At 36.5% G+C, this 24,196-nt stretch overlaps 1 protein-coding gene across 1 annotated transcript in view; it reads right to left on the bottom strand.

The window, feature by feature from the left end:
* Positions 1–24,196, bottom strand: part of RH39 — a 138,591-nt gene that overhangs the window by 44,041 nt on the left and 70,354 nt on the right. Inside the window, exon 5 of the mRNA XM_089798056.1 lies at positions 23,148–23,288. Within this exon, the coding sequence (XP_089654182.1) occupies positions 23,148–23,288 (141 nt within the window). The remainder of the gene's footprint in view (positions 1–23,147; positions 23,289–24,196) is intronic.

Here is a 24,196-nt window from a genome sequence, read left to right as displayed (position 1 = left end):
TGATAAGTGGAAAATACAGTCAAGTAAATGCGGGTTCCGGAATACAAGCTAGCTTCAACATTGTTTACAGCTTTCTTATGTATCAAACTACAATTAGGGAAGACCTTGAGAAATTAAAAATCAAGAGGTTGCACATTCATGTATTCTTGTGGATTGCAAACAAACTAATGTGAATTCTTGTGAGCCAAATCAGTCAGGCCAAAGCAGCATTGATTGAAGATCTCAGCACATCGGGTTTCTATTTTATTGAAAGAACATTCATCTTGACAATTTGGAAAATATAGAGTTTGGATAAAACCAAGGAAGGTGCTATGAAGCAACAAGTGTAGTTAGGCCAGAATTTTGAATCCATCATTAAAGCAGAAATAATCGACATTTACGGAGAGTATAAAAAACTTCATACCCGAATTTAGAATGATTTACCCTTCAGCGATTACTTGGAGCTTCATCTAGAGCAGCAAAATAAAATGGACATGGCAAGAAGAAGGTGCTTTGAATTGGTTCAGGATCTCCTTGAAAATGACTAGTACAAATGTTTGTACGAAGAATTTCCAGTAGACCAAAACCATTTAATGGAGGTTCTTGAAAAAGAAGAGCAATCAACTACCATTGATTTACAGCCTTCCAGTGACCATGTCGAAGATGTTACCCAGGATACAAGTTTTTATGTTGGTGAATTGGAGGTTAGTGTAGACAAACAGGTGAATGAGGACAGTTGCACACGAGGTAATAATAGATTGGAATTTTTGTGTGATGAACCATATATTACCTACACCCATGACCGAAATTTAGAGGAACAATCCAAGATGACAATACAAGATGATGAGCTATATCAACATAATAATGAAATGCATGCATTTAGAAACCAGCTGAAGGTTAATGAAGAAATGGTTGTGGCATCTTCGGTACGTTATAACAGCACGCACAAGGTGGTTGAGCATCTCTATAGCAAGGTTCAAAAGGGAGCGGAAGAAGAATGACTTTTTTCTGATTTGCAAGTGATTAAAACAGGCCTTGAAACTATGAAATCAGAATATTTGTATTTGCTTTCCGACAAGGATAACATTCTTAAGGTTGCTGAAACACATGTTGATAAATTGAATAAAGAAAAGGAATGAGATTAAGGAGCTCAATAGTGAGCTTAAGGAAACATAGGAGGCACTGAATGATGCTCAAATTTCCCGTCAAGAAGCAGAAAATCAAATTAGGATCACGAATCACTCTCAGAAGTAGGAGGATACAGAGAGACAAGAATTTTTCCTAGAGGTAATTGATGAACTTGATAGCATTGAGTAGACGTATGCTTTGGATCATTGCCCAAAGTGATCAAGTACCAAAGTTTTAGATCACTTTCAGCTTCTTGATAACCCCGTGTTTGAAGTTGATGCTGATTGGATTTCCAATAATCCCTCGTTTGAGATAAACAAGGACTCTCATTTTGATTATCATGAAGAAGATGATTCTGATCTTAGGATATGGAATCTTGGTACGATTCCTAGCAAGGAATATGGATCACAAGATGGAAGTGGTGATTTGACTATAGTTGTGCATCATAGGATCAGTCCACATTGGGTTCCTGATTTCACACCATACAGGAGTTGGTTGGATTATTTACATCAACCTTTGGATAGTTTTTGGTGTAGTTTTGAGGAGAGTTATGTGTTGATCATAGGGAATGCTCTTTCAACTTCATTCTTATTCATAGTACCTATGTACTCGGAGATTCTCCAGATTGAAGATGACAATTTGATATTTGTTGCGCCCAGGGTGTTGCACTCAGCTTTTGAGCGACTTGTTTATTACATCATCTATTTAGGTCAGGTTGTCATCATCTACTGGGTTATGCACAGTTCACTGATACATTTCTATCTTATCATATCGGCTGGTTATGACAACAAGGTTTGGGATCCAAGTGTTAATCATATGTATTTATAGCTTGTTGGGGACCTTGTTGTAATTCTTCTCAATTCGAGGTTGGATTCAGTGGTATCAGTGATGATCAGAGTTGTTCAGTTTACAGGTGCAGAGTTTTTTCAGAGAGTTAGATAGGATCCAAGGATTTGGTTGAGAGATAGATTGCAAAGTGACATCTTGCTTTGCAGTGTGGCCGGAATTGTTTTCAGTTTGGACTACAGGGCTACCTGCAGATTCGTATGGAATCCTGGTACTGATTACTTGAAGACAAGCAATTTTAAGGATGGGAGATTTGTAATGTCCCCTTTTTGGGACATTAGAAATATTGTAGTCTTAATTTATATAATGTTAAAATTGACTATGAGACGTAGACTCAAATTATTAAAAGGTCAATTTAATGTTATAAAGAAAGCAAAAGGACAAGGGAATAGGACGAAAGCCAAAGGGGAGTTGAAGAGTCTTAGCTTGTGTATTAAAAGGAGTGTAATGATCCCGACGACTTCACCTGAGCAAGTTGAAGAATTCTAATTAGTCGTACGGATGTGGCCAAGAGTGCAGGAGGTATGGATTGAATTGGAGGAGTGAAACAGAGCCGTACGGCTGATAATTGTTGGTCGTACGTTAGAGATAGTGCTCCATACCGGGTGCCAAAAGAGGTGGTCGTACACAACATTAGCCAATCTATACGGAAGCTAGAGAACTGTATGGGTATTTAGAAGGTCGTACGGCATGTAGGGAAGGTCGTACGGTGGATTAGAGTAGGTCGTACGATGTCTTGAAATAGATCGTACGGTGACTTCAATAGGGCCATACGGAGGTGCAAATGATGTGACTTAGTACAGAATGATGGGTATGGCGAGGTGTATGGAGGGTGAAGCCGTGAGGAAGGAACAGTACGGAGAAGGGGTAGAAATTTGAATCCAACATAGAATATAATCGTGGTTCATACACAAAACACCATAGAACTTGATAAAATCCACAATAACAGAGACTTAGATGCGAATAATAATTGCCAAAGATGATGCTCAGACTTACCAAATCCGAACCAAGTAATACATGCAACCACGGAAGAGGGTGAGGATTGAATCCCACCGAAACCGCACGTGCCAAATAGGGAAGATCTTTCACTTCCGAAATGGCGAACAATCCAAAATTCCAACAGGAATTCGCAATACAGAGAAAATAATCCAAAAGCACACCTACAGACTACCTACAAGCCGTGCTTAAATACCCGTCGGGAAACTTTTCGAAGGTGTACAAAGATAGCCAACAGCGACACAAACTACGGAAACAAAAATAAAAATGAGTCCGAGAAACATTAAATCAATCGGCCCGTAACAAAAGTTTAACTAAATATATTTATTTTATGATGGGGACATTACAGTCCTCCTGTCCCAAAATTTGCTTGTCCTCGAGCAAATGAAAACCCAGTTCTAGTAAACCTTCCGTAATCAACTCCTTCAGTTCCGAGTCAGGCACTAATCTACTTCCTGTCGAAGTAAATGATGTCATCAATAATCTTGTATCTTTCATCGCGTACATAACCATCCATCAACTCACATGCAAAAGTGTTCTTGGAATACTTGGCCAATAGATGGGCCCGCCAATTATCCAAGGAATGTAGTGAGGTGTTGACTATCTTGTTTTTACTTGCGACGTCTGGGGCCAAATCCTATTTAAAAATTGCCTCCATCTTCTTGATTGTGACTTCCCTTGATCCTTTATTTGACATGCCTCTTAGCAACACCTTCTTGCCATCCATCTCGAATGAAAAGTCCATCCTTTTGAAACTTTAACTATACTAGTCAAGAGTTTCCAACCATTAGATGCCCAAAATGATATCAATATCAACCAAATCTATGACAAAGAAATCATCTGCCAAGGTATAGTTTCCCATGGAAATTTGTGGCCGTGGGATCACATGAGTGCAAGGTAACAAGGTTCCTCCTGCAACTTTAACCTCAATTCTTCCTTGCTCAACTGCATGCGGGCCTTTACTAGTGACCAAAGATGAATTGATGAAATTGAGTGTGGCGCCACTATCAATCATGATTGGGACTCGTTTTTTGTGAAGTGTGTCGCGAACTCTGAAGATACCACCTCCAGTCGATGTAGTGAGGGTAACAATGGAACCCCCTTTTTGTATCAGGGCATTTACTCTCTCCTGCAGGGTAATTTCTTCGTTAGTCGCTGCAGGTATTTGTTCTTCATCGTCATCAGGCATCACCTCAATGTAGTGAATCTTTCCCTTCTTGAGGCAGCGATGACCAGGGCCCCATGGTTCTTTGCACGTGAAACAGAGCTTTTTCCTCTGGAGCTCTTGCTGAAAATCTTCATCAAACTGAGGTTTTTCTAAATAGGCTCCTTGTCTTTGTCTTCTTGTGGGGATGGTGTTGGTGTAACTGCGTGAGTTTTGGAGGAAGATACGGCCATGTCACTCACCTTCTTAACAGCTTCGTTGAGTGTACATGGGTTGAACCCTTTGATCCAACCTCTCAAAGTCTCTCTCAGCCCATCCATGAATAACACAATTCGATGTCTTTCAAAGATATCTGTGACTAATACTGACAACGTTTGGAACTCAGTGACGTAGTTGTCTACTATGCCCATTTGCTTTAGCTAGGCTAGATCTTTGAAGTTTAGCTCAGGATCCTTCCCATCGAAATGATCAATGAGTCTCTCAATGAACTCGATATAAAAGGTTACTTGGTTGTGTCCAAGAGTGACCAGTCCATGATGCCACCACTCATGCACCACTCCTTCCAGATGAAGTGTTGCGAACTTGATTGCTTCCTCTCTGGGCATTGGATTGAGTTGGAAATAGGTATTTGCCTTTAGGACCCACGACTGCGCGGTAATGACTCCAAATTCATCAAATGGAAATAAGTTTACCTTTCCGATCTTTCTCCAGAGATCATCATTAAAATAACTACAATTTCCTCCGCCAGAATATCTCATTCTTAGATCAATAGTCTCTGTAAGATATATCACCTTTCATATTTGTGTTCGCCGATCTTCCCGAAGTTTTTCTTGCATTTCCTCAAAAGTGGGCTCTCTTCCTTTGTGTGTTGCTTCCGTCCTTGGAAGGAAGATGGGTATCGAGGGTTGACAACAAGAGGGTTGAAAGTTTGTCCTTCCGAAAACAGAATCGTTGCTATGCCCATTTTGTTCTCCTGTTGTCTTTCCCTCGGCCAATTTTTGTAGAGTTTCCTGCATAAGCCTTTGGATTTCATTGATTTGCATTTGATTTCTATTCAGCTCTCTTAAAAGATTCATGAGTTCTGTTGTAGGATCCAATTGATCTGCCATTCTATCAATAGGGTTATTTCGTCTTCTCCTTTGAGTATAAACTTGCTTTCACTTCCACAGGCAAGCAAGATCAAAAGCTCTGATACCACTGTAATGATCCCGACAACTTCACTTGAGCAAGTTGAAGAATTCTGAATAGCTGTACGGATGTGGCCAAGAGTGCAGGAGGTACGAACTGAATTGGAGGAGTGAAACAAAGTCGTACGGCTGATAATTGCTGGCTGTACATTAGAGATAGTGCTTCATACGGGGTGCCAAAAGAGGTGGTCGTACACAAGACTAGCCAATCTATACGGATGCTAGAGAACCGTATGGGTATTTAAAAGGCCATGCGGCAATGTAGGGAAGGCTGTATGGTGGATTAGAGTAGGTCATACGGTGTCTTGAAACAGACTGTACGGTGACTTCAGCAGGGCCGTACGGAGGTGCAAATGATGTGACTTAGTACAAAATGATGGGTATGGCGAGGTGTATGGAGGGTGAAACCATGAGGAAGGAACAATACGGAGAAGGGGTAGAAATCCGAATCCAACATAGAATATAATCGTGGTTCATACACAAAACACCATAGAACTTCATAAAATCCATAATAACAGAGACTTAAATGCGAATAATAATTGCCAAAGATGATGCTCAAACTTACCAGATCTGAACCAAGTAATACATGCAACCACGGAAGAGGGTGAGGGTTGAATCCCACCGAAACTGCACAAGCCAAATAGGGAAGATCTTTCACTTCTGAAATAGCGAACAATCCAGAACTCCAACAAGAATTCGTAGTACAGAGAAAATAATCCAAAAGCATACCTACAGACTACCTACAAGCTATGCTTAAATACCCGTCGGGAAACTTTCCAAGTGTGTATAAAGATAGCCGACAACGACACAAACTACAGAAACAAAAACAAAAACGGGTCTGAGATACATTAAATCAATTGGCCCGTTACAAAAGTTTAATTAAATACATTTATTATATGACGAGGACATTACAAGGGGAAAGAGACTCATTGTTGGGCATGCTTGATTTATTATTCTACATTTCAGTTCTCTCTTGTGAGAGTATTTGGAAAGCTTCAACTTTCAACTAGTATGACAACGTAGCCCCTCATGCCAGCAGACAGTGGACGCAAACCCATTGTATGGGGTGACATCAGTTCAGGTGTTTCATATGCGCTTACAGGTTATTATTCTAGTATTCCAATCTGACTATTAATCTGTATTTAAGATTGGGTTTTCTAGTGCTGGTTATTGTATTGTTGTTGTATAATGCAATGATGTGTTTATGAAGTTGTACAAGAGTTTTCTAGTTTTATATTACTAGTTTGTGATGTACTTTCATATGTTCAAATCCTGAATAGTATCTTGGAAAGACAGTTATTTTCTTCTGAAGAATCTACTGGTTTTATTGTTGTATCGTATTATATTTGTCTATGTTGAGTTTGAATATTATATGTAAGAAGATGTTGGTTAAATATCTATTGGGATTTCTACTGAATTCGATTGTGCCAAAATACAACTGTAATGTTTTAGTTCTGATTATATTGTTGAAAGAGAAATCAAATAAATATCTGGTTCGGGTTATTTCAGCTCACAAGGGAAATCAAGCCTTGATGCAACTCTACAAGTGGCACTGCAATTCCCGCTCCCAATCCATAATGCTATAATGTTTTCCACTTCCCAATCAATTAGAAAATAAGCTAGAGTATGTTACTAAATAATCTGCTGAGTTATCGGTTCATTCAGCCATTCAAGGTTTTGTTCACGCCCTGTGGATTCATCAAAAAAAAATCCAGAATAAATTTCATACCCAGTTTATCCTCACATCAAATCCATCAGCTTTTTGGTGCTCTTTCTTATGTTTTTGTTTTCAAGGGTTCCAAGACAGTTTGTCATTTGAAGACAAAAGTAAAGTGATTTCCCTTATTGTGAATGCAAACAAAAATATCATTTATCATTATTGAACTGCCACTGCTGCTTTCAATTGCACAAATATAGTTGAAGACTGCTTCATGAAGGTCAGTTGTTCATTCCAAAGTGTTTGCAAGAGCTCAATTGTTGCCAAGAGATCGCAGTGGAAGATTTTTTCAAAGTACATTTTTCTAAAATTTTGATTTATGTTTTTGTATTCTTTTTTTACAATTAACTCGTTTATTTTGTTTTGAATTTCTTCTTTTGTTTTTATTCTTCTATGAATCTATAGCACATGTTTAATAGTTTCAAATAAGCTAAGTTGTGAATTCTTTTACTTTTAATTTGTTACAATGTGTTGTTTATTAAGCATGTTGTCATAAAGATTACAATGGTAACCACTTCTAATTTTGTGGGCCAACCCTACTTCAAAGCCTACCCAAATTCTCCACTTTGGATATATGCTATGTTCCATCGCATTTCAAGGACAAGGATGAGAGGCCGGTAGGCGATGTTTTGGGATGGCAATCCAAGGGCCATTTTTAGCGAAGGGCAAGGAAACAATGATATATATATATATATATATGAATTTTTCAAAATATATTAATATAGATTGACCTATGATAATTGTGAAAGATTCGGCTTTGCAACCATAAGGCTACGGTGAGGTGTTCATCACTGGCAGTCGTACTCTGTGCAGGACCCCCTTGTGTTTTCCTTTGTTGTTTGTGTGGTTTTTGGTCCTTTTCTTGGTTTTGAAGATATATGTCCTGTCCATTATTTTCTTCCCTTCCGTTTGCCTTCGTGTTCTCTGTGTATCAAGAACTAGTTGAGGTCTTTTTGATAATATGCCTATGGAGCCGAGTTCTCTCGACTCCCAGCCTGGTTCTCTCGTGTGTAACTCGGAACGATTGAAGGATAATGATCACCATGTGTCCGAAATGGATGTTGATAAAAGCAATTTGAAAAATGATAGCAACGACGGTCTTGGTAAGGAAATACCGAAAAATGATGGTGGGGATGCCAGGCCCTCAAATAAGGCAGTCCTATCTGATCAATCCATATCTTAGTGTCCACCTTCAGCTTCATTTAATGGCATTTTCTGTAGGAAAGAATGCATTTCAAGAGGACCCATAACCAATAGAGGTGGACTTGATAGGGGAGAAGGCGATGGAGCAACAATGGAAGGCAATGGAGATGGTAAGTCCGCTCCCCATGATTTTAAAACTCTCTCCCTTTCCCGTAACAAAGATATAGTGTTGACCATTAGAAAAGAACAATCAAGATTGAAAGATATTGCTATCTTCTTTCTCTGCCTTGATAAGGATTCTTTGCCTTCTTGCAAATTTTTTAACGATTGGATTGCTAACATTTGGGGAAGGAAGTTAGGAATTCAGATAAATTTCTGTGGAATGATACAAAAAGGGTTATTTGTGGTTTTCTTTAAAACTCATGGAATGCAAGAAAAGGTTTTAAAAAAGAACTATTGGAATGTGGGTAGATCTTTATTTAGAGCATTTCAATGGTCGGCTAAAGGTAAAATGGAACAGGTAGTGGGTCGGTTCGCTCCTCATTAAACTAAGATTAAAAATCTCCAACCTGAGTTCTGGCCTTTCATTGCCCAAATTGTCCAACCTCTTGGTTTTGTGCTTCAGGTTGAGGATGCTAGATACACATTGTCGCATCTTAATGCTAGGATCTTGCTTGCCCTAGCCCCCGATATTGAATTCCTTGAATTCATTTCGATGGACCTAGAAGAGGAAAGGTTTGTGTGGGAAATTTCTCTTTCAAGGAATTTAGGGTCTTGCATTCATTGCAAGAAGAATGGACACACCAAAAAGGAGTGTTTGGCCCTCAATAGCCTTCTAAACCCTAAATTTGACAATAAACTTATGACTAAAATGAACCCTAAAGAAAGTGGTAAGTCAGGACAAAATAAGAAGGATGAGTCTGATATGCATGACTCTACAGTAAATAATTGTAATGGGGGTAACCTATCTTCAGATGTAATGCCAAATGTGGATAAGATTTCTCTAGATAGTTGTAGGGGTGGTAAGTTTGATGGCTTTGTTGAAGAGGCGTTTGATAGTGGAAAATGTATCAATTTGTTTAACCCTCTATTTGAAGATGAGTTTGAAATAGAGTCTGCCATAGGGTCTGGAAATCACAGTTCCCTAGCCAATTGTCAACCATCGTCTAATGATGATAATGGGAAGGCAAAGGTAAACAATAAAGCTCTTCCCCCACCTAAACTTAATGCTCAACAACTTGTTCTTAGTACTATTAATGAGAGAGCAGAGAGTATTAGGAAAACCTCCATTGAACCTATGGATAAAGATAAGAATCTAGCTAGGGCACTAAAATCTATAGTGGTCCACAAGAAAAATGATAACAAAAATGAGTCCATGGTTGAGGAACCATTGATTGAAGTTACCAATAAGAATACCAAAAAGAAAAGGAAAATGATAGAAAGACATTCCCTGTCTAATGATAGTAGGAAATCGGGCAAAGGAATTCCAAATTGTTTTAACAAACTATATTATAATAATAAATCCCAACAACCTAAATGATACACATACACACTTGGAAAGTGAGAGGGTTGGAGATGTCTGACAAGAAATATATGGTTAGAAAATGGTGTAATAATCTTACAGCTAAATACATTATATGTTTACAAGAAATTAAGATTGTGGCCTTTCAGGCTTACACCATTCTGAAATTTATATGGGATCAATCTATTGGCTTTTATTCTTACCACTACAGAGGCAAAGGGGGTAATGCTATTATGGTAGGACCCCAATGGGCTAACAAGATTACCTCCAATGGCTCTTCCCATTGTCATAGAGCTTTATGGGTCGCATTTCTACATAATGATATCTCAAGTGGTGTATGTAACATATATGCCCTTAATGATTATAGGGAGCGGGCTGCATTGTGGGAATGGTTATCTAACAACCTACCCAAAGCACACTAGATTTTTGTTGGAGACTTTAATATGGTGGAGTATAAGGAAGATAAAAGGAGGGGTAATGTATAGTGTTGGAAAGGGAATGAGCAATTTCTTTGGTCTAACTTCAAGAGGAAGTTCAGAATTGTTGATCATTTGTCTCTTAAGAAAAAGTATTTTTCTGATATTTGGTTTACATGGTGTAACAACCAATCGGAACATCAAAGAGTATATTGTCGACTGGATAGAATATATATACAGGACCAAGTATTCTCTGCTGGCAAGCAAGATGGTCATGCCCCTGTGAATGTCTCTCCATCCTCTATGTCAGATCATCACCCAATCAATGCTTGCATTTATTTGGATATCTTCTCGGATAATAGGAAGAAGAAAAACACAAGTTTTAAGCTTAATATTTCTCTACTAAAGGATCAAGACAATGATGAAGCAATCAAAATGGTGAGCAGTCTGTGTAAGCTCTGCAATCCAAATATGAATCCTAGAGATAGATGGAAGGTTTTAGTGGAATCTTAGAGGAAGATCTATTAGATCATTGGGAAGAAACTTGCTATTGACAGAAATAAGGAGGAACAAGTTTTACACAATGCACTGAATTCTATTGAAAAAGAATTGCAAACTAAAGGTGTTTACTCTCAGTTGGAAAAAATGATAGGGGAGATTAAATGTCAGATAAGGAAACACCAACAATACAAGATAAGGGGGCAGATGACCAGAACCAAGATGAACTAGATGAAGGATGGTGACAAGGAGACCAAGTATTTTTTTTAACATTATTAGAGAAAAACAGAAAAGAGAGGTGATTGAAAATGTTCAAATTAGTGGTGAAGCTAATAGTGACCCTAGATGCATCAAAGATGCCTTCTTCAATTTCTACAAGGATCTCTTTACTTCAGAATTCATTGAGATCAATAGTAATAAATTACAACAATGCCTCAAGATTATTCCAAAGAAAATTTCAAACAATGATAGGAATCTAGATATGCCCATAACTTGGGAAGAAATTGAATCTGCAGTTCTCTCCCTTGCTAATGACAAATCACCTGGCCTTGATGGCCTCCCAGTTGAGTTCTACAAGCACAATTTAGAGTGGATTGTCCCAGAATTATTAGAACTATATGAAGATGTTTTCAAAATGGGATCTTTAGGTACTGAAATCAATAGAGCGATCATTAAATTACTACCCAAGGGAGGAGACAAATCTCAATTTATGATCGAAGACCTATTACACTATTAAATCTATCCTATAAGATTGTAGCTAAGCTTCTTGCCAGAAGAACTGGAGATCTTCTCAATGACTTTAAATCCCCGACACAAACAGGGTTTATCAAAGGAAGGTTTATTCTGGAGAATCTGATCACAAGTTGGGAGGCCATGCACAGGGCAAAAAATGAAGATTAGAATATAGTAATGGTTCTACTAGATTTTGAGAAAGCATATGACTGAGTTGAATGGCCTTTTGTTAAGGGAATGCTGCAAGCTTTTGGTTTTCCTCCTTATTTTTGTAATTGGATAGACATTCTTATGGATTCCTCAACTGTCATTGAGATTACTGGAGAGCTTATTAAAAGTATTAAGTTGCAAATGTCTATCAGACAAGGCTGCCCAATTGCCCCATCTTTGTTTGTCATAGCAGCTGATGCACTATTCTACATTCTCAAATCCTCTCAACTAGGACCTATTAGAGGGATTACTCTCCCCAATTAGGATATGTTAATTAATGCCCAGTTTGCAAATGAAACTACATTGTTTATTGAACTGGAGCAAAGTAACTTTGATAACTTGATTCAAAGACTAAAATTTTTCTGTATGGTCTCCGGACCTAAAAGTGCTCCTCCCAAGTCTTCAATCATTGGGTGGTTTTCCTCCCTCCCAAAGTGGCTTGTGAGTGAAGGGTGGAAGTTGGCAGGGCCTAAGGACATTATTAGATATTTGGGAATTCCTTTTTCTATAGAATCATCCCTTAAAGACATGTGGAATTGGTTGTTCTCCAAAATTGAAAATAGGTATCTTAAGTGGCAAACCAGCCTCCTCTCACTGGCTGGCAGAGTCCAAGTAGCTCAAAAGGTCCTATCTACTCATCATATTTATTTTTCTTCAGCTTGGTTGTATGGCAATCATCAAAGTGATAGGTTGGATAAGATCACGAGAGATTTTCTATGGTCTAATGGAATTGGGAACAAGAAGAGGCATTGTGTAAAATGGGAATGGTGTTGTCTACCTAAGGAAAAAGGAGGTCTAGGCATTAAGGATCTGAAAGCTCATGGTATGGCTTTAGCATCGAAGTGGATTATTCAAGCCTTGGAAGGGGTTAACCATGGAAAGTTTTGGTTAGAAACAATATATCTCAATCTAGAATTAGAAAAGAGAAAGGTTGGTCGAATGTTCCTCTATGTGATAAAATCTTTGGTAACTTCGAGTTGTCTGTTTTTGGTTTCAAAGTCTTTCAATCTGACTGGAAGGCCTAGACCCAAGTTAGGTTTCTTATTTCTAACAGAGATGCTAGTGGAGGTCTTCCTACTTACTCTATATTAGATAGATCTTGATAATTTCGAAGGATTTGTTGCAAATGTATTAAGCACTGCCATTGTATTTGGTATGTATGTTTCAAATGCAAAATCCTCTTTAGATATATATTCAAAATAAGTAAATGAATAGACATGTCCCATCCCATTAATGGGACATGTCTATTTGTTAATCAAATAATTAATAATATATTTAATCATTCATATATATATATATATAGAGCTAAATTATATCTCATATAATTATACATATGTTTATCCAATAGAAGTTATCAAACATTAACACTCCCTCTTAGCTAGGGAGGATGAACAAACGACAAATATTACATCATTGGTAGTATTACAAATTTTAAGGATATATCATTTGATACCTCAAAAAATTTCCACCATTTGATATTGCATTTGGCATCACGAGTATTGGCCTCCCAAAACATGAATGATATTCACCAAGTACTCAAAAGGTTTTGATATCACATCTAATATCAATAGTATTGGCCTCCAAGAATATCAATGATATTCACCAAGTACTCAAAATAAGGTTTGATATCACATCTAATATCAAGAGTATTGGCCTCCTAGAATATCAATGATATTCACCAAGTACTCTTTGAGTAATGGGCTCCCAAAATGTTGAGATGCAAGACATTCACCATATACTCAATTTGTTAGATCTCATAATACAAGCTATTGTAAGATCGTCACCTTACAATAACTTCTACAAATACAAGTGACATCATTTGGTAGTCATTGCTTCCTCATGATGTACACAGGGGGTAAGCCCATTAAAATCACACAGTCACAAGGTATAATCATGAATCACAGTCCTCTGGACTGGTACAACTTAATGATCATTGGAGAATCCATGTCAACATGATTTACTCCCTCTGGATCATTGAAGGTTGAATCATATCCTCTATCTGCTCCCTCTTTTTCAAAGTTGCTTGAAATGTCAAACTCCCTCTTTACATCAATCTCCATCTTCCTGTAATAACATATCATAGGAAAAGATCAAGGCACATAACTTTCATGGTACAATAAAATAAAATAAGAGAGAAATACTCGAGAATAATAATTTTGCATCAATCCTATATAAGATAGATAAATATCTAATTTAAATATATATTCTCCTAAAGAATATAAATCACTAATATTTATTATTCTTTACAAATCTCATATATTTATATATGAGAGTTACTGTCTTTATAGATATTTATCAAATTAATCATTAAATTATCAATGAAGAACAATAATTGATCAATTTAAAACATCTATGTTCATTGGTAAATATATAAAATCATATTTAAAGACATATGTTCCATACCTTAAAAGTTTGGGTGGGTCCATCTTGATTAAATGTTGAGCTATGCCTTATATTAATTGGCCAAAGATATGACATGTGGAATATGGGCCCTGCCTCACTCCTCACAATCCCTAAAATTTGGCCACCAAAAAACTGAATCCCTCAACTCCAACTAGAGTAAAACACTGACCAAGATCCATTTTTTAAGTAAATGTAAGGATCCCTAGATATGATCGAGCACTAATCTTTCAAAGTTCAACGAAATGCCCCTCTCAGCATATCAACCCTACTCTTAAACCTGACTTCTTCTCATCACCATTTCTCGAAGCTTCGCTTATGAATTGAATTGCAACGCAAACATTGAAACTCCTTTTACTTGATCACCCTTCAAATCGGCGACATAAGCTTAAATTATCCCTCAATTTGGTCTTTAAAGAGCTCAAATTGCTGTTAAGTTTGCTTAATTTGATCTCTCCACCGAATCCTTTTGTTGCTGGAATCCGCATTGGCTTTGAAATGTTATTTACCATCCCTAAAACCCCCATGGCTAACCACCTTTAGCACTATTGTATCAAATTAGAAGATTGATAGCTTTTCAAACCCTTTCAAGCAAAGATTGATGAGAAGAAAAGGAAAAGTATAATCAATATGGTGGGAACAACTTGATACGTTCGCGAGATTCCTTGAAATGACGCATTTATAAATTGCTGGTCTGACACATAAAGATTTGGCATTTATAAATGCCGGCTTCCTCATTGTGTGGGTTTTTGCACATCATTTAAATGCTCCCTACAAAATTTAGAGGTCAATGTTTGTTTCGTGTCTCGAGCAATTGTTTGTTTTTCTTGGCCTGGCTAGGCTTAGGGTCCCTCAATTGCCTATGCATGGCTTCAAAAGACTTTGAACAAGGCAGTACAATGATCTTAAAGTTTTACCAATAGTATTTGAATCGCAATATTTGAAAAACAAAATATGAACTTTCATCCAATAAAATGTTGGAAATGTTATTGACATTATCGAGATACAAGGATATATGGGACTGAATTTTCAATTCATTTACATTCAATGCCTCAAACACACCGATCAATGCAGAAACATATCACCTGATCTATTTATCATCCACATATTCTCATAAAATGATAACTATTTCAAAGACATTGATTTACATATCTATTGGATCAATCTTCATGCCCAACTATCCAGTTTGTATATCATGTCTTTCCACGTGTTAAATTAAATTCTTGATCAATACATTTGTAGTCCTGCTCTGATACCATGATAAATTTCTGAGGATCTGTTGCAAATGTATCAAGCACTGCCATTATATTTAGTATGTATGTTCCGAATGCAACATCCTCTTTAGATATATATTCAGAATAAGTAAATGAATAGACATGTCCCATCCCATGAATGGGACATGTCTATTTGTTAATCAGATAATTAATAATATATATATATATATATATATATATAACTCAATTATATCTCACATAATTATACATATGTTTATCCGACAGAAGCTATCCAACATTAATAGATCTATCTGGTGGCGAATAGACTAATGGCAAACCTCTAGCACTTACCCAAAGTTGTTCTCGTAAGAATTGATATAAATTGGGCATTGTTCTTGCAAGGGATATAATGGTTGAAAATAGGCTAGGGAGTTGGATGAAATCTCTGCTAAATACCACATTCCTAGTACTCAAAAGACAACATACTCTATAATTGCTAAAGCTTTGGGTAACTTTTTCCCAGGGCATTCTTTGAATATTGAGCAATTTTTGCATTGGATCAAATGGACATATGGATCTAGTTTTCATGCAGTTTCCACTAAGCAGATTTACATGTTGAAAGATGATTGCTCTATCTTTGAGAAGGTAAATCATAGTTGGGGGCTGAAGTTCTCAGTCTCCAGGTGGCAATTTATCTTTAGTCTTTTCTAGCACTCCCCCTGTGAACCTAATAAGTCTTGTTTTAGGTGGTTACTTCTTTTAAGGAAACTTCTTGTTGACAACACTCTCCCTCATGGTGTAGGTAATCCTATTGTATGCGGTGTTTGTAATGTTCCTGAATCTTTTGAGCATTTCTTTTTTGACTGCAAATTTGCCCATGATGTCTGATCTATTTTTTCTGAGTCTCCTATTGTGTGAAACGGTAGACCTGGTCTTTCTTGGATTGAAGTTTTAGCAGGTTTTGTGGAGTTCTTTGATCTTAAAGCCAACACCTTTTGGTCTGTTCTGGCATGTGAAATCTTGTGGTTTGTTTGGAAGGAGAGGAATGGAGAGATTTTTCAAAAGAGGAGGCAGCTTACTGAGTTTTATTGTAAACTCACTCATTTTCATATTATGTCACAGGTTGCAGCAGTCCTAGAAATATCCAAAGACAAGTTTATGATGCTGATACGGAAAAGCCAAATCATGATGCACAAGAAGGATGTAGTTTCATGCCAGTACTTTACTATCCACAAAGATATGCTCGGACAAAGAGAATTTGAAAGGCTAAATCAGTTCATGGAGAGGCTAAAGGTTGATGATGAACCTGCTGATGTTAATAGGACACTTCATGACCAAGCACTACCAGGACCGGAATATTAACAAAGCGAAAGGGCCTTTTTTGAGGAATAGAAATAATTTTAAGTGTTTTTTTTTTTTTTTTTTTTTTTGTATTATCTATTTTTACAGTTTATAGGTTACTTCAGTATACAAATGTATGTGCATAATAGATACTCCATGGATACTAAATAGTCACTTCTGAGGTCCTTTTTGATGCTGTGACTGATTTTGTAACTCAGAAGTTCTTATTACTCTATGTTAATACAAAAAAAAAAATATTAATATATATTAGAGAGAGAGAGAGAGAGAGAGATGTTAATAATTAACAGAAACACTATCAACATGTAAATAAATCATGAGAGCAGTGGTATGATAAATAATATAATTGTTTAATTTTGAAGAACTTTTTAAAAAATACTCTTCACCTCAATTATGTCAATATGTGTCAATAACTAACGAGAACAAAGCATAAAGTAAGTTGACATTAGACTAACACGGAGAGTTTGCTAGCTTTTGATCATTTTTTAAGAATTCTCATAGCAAGTGTTTGCATCCCTTAATTTCTTGCAGTTTGATTTCTAATTGTCAGCTCGATGCATGTTTACCTTTCTTATTATTTTAGCTTTTCAGTTATGTATAATATTGGCACCTCAATTATGTCAGTATGTGCCAAGAACTATCATGCACAAAGCGTAAAGTAAGTTGATATTAGAATAACACTAACTAGAGAGTTTTCTATCTTTGGAATTTTTTTAAGAGTATTCTTACAGCAAGTGTTTGCATCCCTTCATTTCTTACAGTTTTCTTTTTCTATTTGTCAGTTAGATGCATGTCTATCTTTCTTATTAGTTTAGTTTTTTAGTTATATAGTATATATTAGCACCCCCTTCTTCAACCATCTTTGCCAACTGTAATGTGGACCATAACCCAGTTTCACAAACACAGTATGTTTTTCATCAGCATGGTTTGTTGCATTAAGTAAAATGAATGAGAAAGCATACAAATGAAACGAAATATTCAAAAAATCAATATTTTTTGCTCACTGGACGTGCCCACAAGCAAAGGACACCAACTCATCCCAGGACGACTAAGATATTTCTCCCAACAGTCCTGGAGATGGCAGAGGGTCATCCTTGTACCAACTTACCATCCACAAAATGTCATCAGGGAATCTACCTTCCAAGGACAGGGACATGTCCCCATGTAAGCCTAGAAATATGTTGATATGGGACAATAGTTTCCACATGCGGGAGTTATATTTGGATTTACAATGGGTGTAGTCTCAAGTTTTCAAGCTCACATAATCGAAAGAAATCCTATCTGTGGTGTCCCTAGACTATACATCAAAGTTTCAAACCATATCCAAGAAAAAACAACGTATCCATTCTATAAGAGCAAATCATAGCATATATTAGTGAGCAAGAAAAAGTAGATCGAGCAACAAGCCACAAATTAAATCATCCTTAGTTAAAGAAAGGACCCTGAGGAATGAAGCCCCATCACCATCTTCTAATCTTTAACCTATAGAGTCAAACATTTTTGGTCATGTTTGAAGAATAACCCATGGCCTTTGCACATAAGAGATCAAGGGGACTATTAAAATAGCATTTCAAAATGAATACTGAAAGTTTCCCAAGCAACACAATGAGATGTCTCTATTGAAGACTTGTTTCACATGCCTCAAAATGTAAAATGTTAAGTTCTAGTGCACCTTATTGCAATCGTGTTTACATACCATTTATATTTAATTTGAGAGGATCTAATGTGGGTTATCCATTGTCATTTAACCCTCATATTGATTTGGTATTGGTATTCTTCAATCAAAGTATCTCAAGGAAAATCTTCTCTGGTCATTTTTGGTTTCTTTCTGAAGGTGTTTGGAAAGACAAATGCAACATTTGTTGGCACTTGTTGCCCATTTCTGAACTAGAGATGAAACTCTGACAAAATCTTCTCAATATTCATTCGCGATTCACATAGATTATAGAAGTTGTGTCAGTTCCTAAGGAGATTCTCCAAACCTAACAAAGTTCAAAAAGTTGCACAAAGGTCTGACTAAGGAAGCAAATGTTGGTTATTTTCCTTGATAACTGGTGATTCTGTTTTAATGGTTCTATGGTGTTCATTTTGCGGTTTGTTTAAAGGATTGCCAAGTATTGGCGTATGACATCTTGTTGAATCAGTTTTGATTGGGCATGCTTTTCTATTTGTGTGTGTTTCTGTCTACAGTTCTTTTTGTGACATTTGGTTGCAGCGCTGACATTCAATCCAGTTCGTTTTATTGGTGAGCTGGCATGTGAGATTTTGTTTGTGATCCAATGTGGTATCATTGTTGCAGTAATCATTACTGCTTGTCACTGTTATCAAAAAATGTTTATATTAAAAATTGATAGTGGAACTGCATGAGAGTTATGTCAGTCTGTTTTGCAGAGGAATCATTCTTCTTTGAGTGTTACACTGTAGCTGTTGTTTCAGGCGCAATTCCTCACCTAAACTTTAACATTCCTCATTACACCTGCTGGAGTGATATAATATAACTGGTGCTGATTATATGGTGTGTTGCAAATTACATGAAGTTAACCGAATATCATTGTGTTGCAATATGTCATTTTTTTACTCAAGAACAAATTGAGTACAGTTGGGCGACTTTATAACCTGGAATATCAGTTTAAAACATTGTCCTCATGAGTGCTGGACAGCATGTGTGCCAAGTGTGGTACAAGGACATGTATCTTGGCTAAGAATGAATGCACGTAGCAGTTTAAAAAATCACTTCAATCAAAACGATGCTGTTCTGAAATTTAAGTGACAGTTGCATGTGAACGGCAGAAATGTGTAAATGTTGGACATTTAAAAACAGTGTTAAAAACTCTATAGGGTGAGATGGATATAATTTTGGTGCTGTAGCATTTTGGCACGATGTTTTTGTCCAGTGCCGTTTTTTTATATTGGTGTTTCATTTTTTCTGCATGTGTAACGGCGTGTAACACATTTCTTTTTGCATTGAAGTAATGATAGGATGGTGACTTGACAAGGAACTGGTTGGTCTTGCTTCAGAGGTTACTTCTGCTTGGATGATTGGAAGAAATAGATGCGACTGTTTTTTAAAAACTACAAGTGGATAGTGATTTTTCTTTTCTTAAAACTCTGGAGGTGTGCGGTTAAAAATGTTGATAGAAGTGTTCTGAAATTTAACTGAGAAAAGAACAAATGTGCGTTTGTGAGCGTAGTGAAAGCAGTCTGTAAATGACTTGCGCTTTTTTGGTGAAAAGGGGCGTCTACCTTTGCTGGACAGATCTGTAGTGAGAAAAAGTTGCGAAGTGTGTGGTGCCAGATTTTTTTAAGGTCTTCATTTTGTCAGTAGAGTTTGCAACAAAACAGTGGCTAAGAAGAATAATGAAGATGGTGTTTGTCTGGTGAAAAAGAGTTTAAACAGAGGAAAAGTGTCTTCCTGAGATAAATAGTTTTGCATACTCTTGAACTGGAGCAGCGTGGTTAGAGTGTACACTGTGAATGGAATGCCAAATGAGAGTCAACAGCATGATTGAAGCTGGATGTATACGATTGAAGGTATGATTTACTGTGTTTGCCCTATGAATTTTACTATCTATTGGTAAAACAGGAGCTTGAGCTGGTTGTAATATTCGATCCTTATTTTCTGATCATCTTGGGTATGAGCCCACTGGAGGTTATAGCCTGTGTGTGTTCAGGTTGAAGCCTGTTTTGTATTTGAGGTGAGAAAAGGGTTGCAGCTCTTCATTGTACTAGGTAACAGCCTATTTGTTGGAGATTATTGTTACCATGGTTTTTTCCCAAAATGGTTTCCACGAGATGACCATGTTTGTCTGTCTTGAGTTGTTTTGTGTTGGTTTTATTTTAAAATACTGATTCATCCCCTCTCCCTCTCAGTATTTTTGTGTTTTTCAACAAATGAGTCAGCTTAGTATTCAAACTTCAATATACAAGGAATGAAGAAAAAAGCGAAAAAAAGTTGCAAAGTTCATAAGCTTGTGAACAATGCAAAACTATGTCATGGTTTGCTTGATCAAAAAGGTGCAACAAAAGGAAGAAAGTTAAGGCCCAGTCCCTAATATCACATAGTTTGCGAATTTGCAAACCTTGCAAAAGTGTGACATAGAGAAACGAATGAAGCAAAAGAGGAAGACAATAAGGAAGCGAGGTTTAGGATATCGCAAAGTTCGCAAATTCAAGAATTTGTGAGAACGCAAAATAAGATTGTAAGTTCTTACTTTTCCAAATATGCAACGAGACAGAGAGGATGATGGAGTAAAGAGAAAAAGAAGAAAAGTTGCCACATGCAAAATGTCTCGGTTCACCAAAAATGCAAAACTATGCCAAAGTCTCCAATTTGCCAAATTTTTCACTGAGATCCTAATGTACCGTGCAATGGGGTGAGAATTTTCACAGATGGAAATGGGCAAGAAAGTTAAAGAAAATAAGGAAAAAGAACTTCCAATAAAAACTACATATCATTGTAGGAGCAACACACAAGAAAGCAAGATATTTAGACAATTGTCTCTGGAATTACAAGAGTGAAATGTTCTTTGCGAACAATTTTCAATAGCAGTGTAGAAGCTTAAGATCCCATGGCGTACTCATTTATGGATTCATTAGGTTATAGATCAAGAGTTTCTATCGATGCCAGCTCTCACAGTCAAATTTGATCTAGGTTTCTTCATTTTCTGTAAGTATGAATCCCTAAGAATTGTAGTAGGTTGTATACGAGCCTTGGGTAGCACATTAGGTTGCCACTATATACTCCATACCAACCTTGGTCTGCATGTAGTTGATAACAAGGAATTACATGCAAGGATCACAGTAATACACCTAGGAAATGAGATTAAGTTTATGTTTGATTCTAGTATCATTTTCAGCAATTGATATTTTCTTGTTCTTGTTGTGCTATTCTGCATCCAATATCATTTGTATGATTCAGGAAACCTTTGCATGGTTTTTGAGGTGCACATTTGCTGCACTTGTGATTGTGATTGGTTAGTTTGTCATTCACAAAATGCAATAAAACTTCCTATTATCTGTTATTTACAAAAGGAAGGAAATCTTTCAAACCTAGAATGTAGGTTATGCCAGCCTATGATTTTATTTTATTTATTTTTATAACTCTCAACTCTCTAATTTTGTCTTAATAGGTTGCTAGTTCATCTACATTTGAGAGGAATCAGAGCATATACTTCATCCGCTCAATAAAATCTAATCAATCTACACTCAAAAAGGCAGACGACTTTGTGAATATGCATATCAACATGTGTTTCATTTCATAAATACAAAAGTGGCTACAAGGAAGGGGGTGCGGAGAAGTTGGATATCAAGCTAGAGCAGACTTACTTGGATGCTTCCACTTCCCCCTTGCTACACTTGATAATGAAGACAAGCCAACTAGCAAGCAGGAGAGTGATTTAATGCTGGTTTCAGGCTTGAAGCTTGTCTATATACCAAGACCTACATCATTTTATATGGATGATGATGATATTTTTGAAGATCCACATAACAATGATGCTTGACCAATGACAGCTGATTGTTGGCTCTTGACATCATTGTTTTATAATTTTAATACACATTGTGACATTCAAGTTTGACAAATAAATAATGAAACTTTTGATTTTTATGATATGATGTTATGTGGCATTCTAGCTTAATTATTGCTGCACATATGTATATATTTATGAATTTTATTTTGTTTTTTGTGTATAGACAATCCCAACACCCAAAAACAATTGACTAGTCTGGAAAACCCTAACTCAAACTTAAACCAGTACCAGGACCAATAATTTAGATAATCTTCTATCCTCGGACTTAAGATGATCTGAAAATGTTGTCCCATTCTCTATCACAAAAAGTGAAACAACTAGAGCAAAGGTTGGCTCAATCAAGCAGGAAAATAAATCTCTTATTAGAACTCAGTAAAAAGAGCAATGATAAGGGAGGGCTGAAATTGCAGTGCATCCATTCCTGGGATCATTTCTCAAGTTCACTCCATTCAATGGACAATATATTTCTGATGACATTTCTATTGACCCTAGCCATTTTGAACTTGCATCGGATATTGATGTTTTTGATACATTTTGAAGATGTTTCTGCTTCTGAGACATTTCAGAAACACTGAAGACAGAAAAGAGGAAGCTAAGTAATGTAATACATGGAATTTAACAGAGCTGAAGCGTTGTTAGAGTGAAAAACTTCAAGATCCTAGCAAGGGGACACCAAGATTGGTGCAAATTCCACACTGTTAAAAATAAATCATTATTTATGGATAGTCGCATTTGGACATGTCTATAAGGGAGGGCTGAAATTGCAGTCCATCCATTCCTGGGATCATTTCTCAAGTTCACTCCATTCAATGGACAATATATTTCTGATGACATTTCTATTGACCCTAGCCATTTTGAACTTGCATTGGATATTGATGTTTTTGATATATTTTGAAGATGTTTCTGCTTCTGAGACATTTCAGAAACACTGAAGACAGAAAAGAGGAAGCTAAGTAATGTAATACATGGAATTTAACAGAGCTGAAGCGTTGTTAGAGTGAAAGACTTCAAAATCCTAGCAAGGGGACACCAAGATTGGTGCAAATTCCACACTGTTAAAAATAAATCATTATTTATGGATAGTCGCATTTGGAAATGTCTACTAACCTGTAAAAGTGCCTCAAGTTTATTTTCATCTCCAGAAAGCTTTATAAAATCATGGCGTGCAGAAGCAATCTTTTTATGTAAAGTTGATGTGTGTATATGCACTATCCCTTCAAATTCTTCATCAAGTAGCTTTTGGACAGCCTGTAATAAACTTAATAAGGTCAATATTTTCACTCCCAAAGGGCCAAATGTTATGAGGAACAAAATACGAAAAACGAATAATTGAAAACCAACATGAAGCAACTACCAGCAGCCACTGATTTAATCATATCACTGATAACCATGCCACATGTTGACAGAACATATTATGTGTGATCTAGAATGGTAGCAAAGAACAGCAATTAGTAATAAATATTGTAAGCAAAACTTTGTGCTAGAATGTTCAAAAAAAGTAGCTCACTGGCAATTTCATCTTTCACAAATTAAACAGGTTACAACATACCACTGGAAAGAAGAATACTCAAGCATTTGATCCTTGATTGTGATTTATGAAAAAAAAACTCATATCAAACTATTCCATTTAATACAGGTACAGCCATTTCAAAGATTTCCTCTCATGTCACTTTGGTTTGATAGTATTATAAAATAGCTAAATGCAAAGGTTCCTAAAACTGCAAGGGTACACTTTAAAGAGCTGTAAATAGAATAATTAACATATCTTCTCCAGACCGCGGTAAATTTCATAAAATTGTGAAGATAATTATAATGTCCACCAAAAAGTTGTTAGTTCACAAGCATAGTTAAATATGGAACTTCCTAATTTTATTTTAAGTCTGACTGTGCTGAACGGCAGTCCAAGGCATTATAAATATCCAGGTTTCAAATTAAAAAATAAAAAATACATGGCTCAGTCTAGTGTTTTCCACTTCAAATATTCCACTCAAAGCAACAACAGATTACATGAGCAAACCATTAAACTGACTTGTTAACAGATTACATGTTAAAGACTTGTAGCTCTGTTCAGATTAGTCCAATCGATGAACTCAAATGCATTAGTGGTCTATCAACTTTGCCAAATTTTGCCCTAATTTTTAATTTGATCAAAACTG

Source organism: Cupressus sempervirens, chromosome 8 (genome assembly GCF_028749045.1).
Source record: "Cupressus sempervirens isolate cs-2001-9-10 chromosome 8, ASM2874904v1, whole genome shotgun sequence".
Taxonomy (NCBI): domain Eukaryota; kingdom Viridiplantae; phylum Streptophyta; class Pinopsida; order Cupressales; family Cupressaceae; genus Cupressus; species Cupressus sempervirens.
This window is presented reverse-complemented; position numbering and strand designations above follow the sequence as displayed.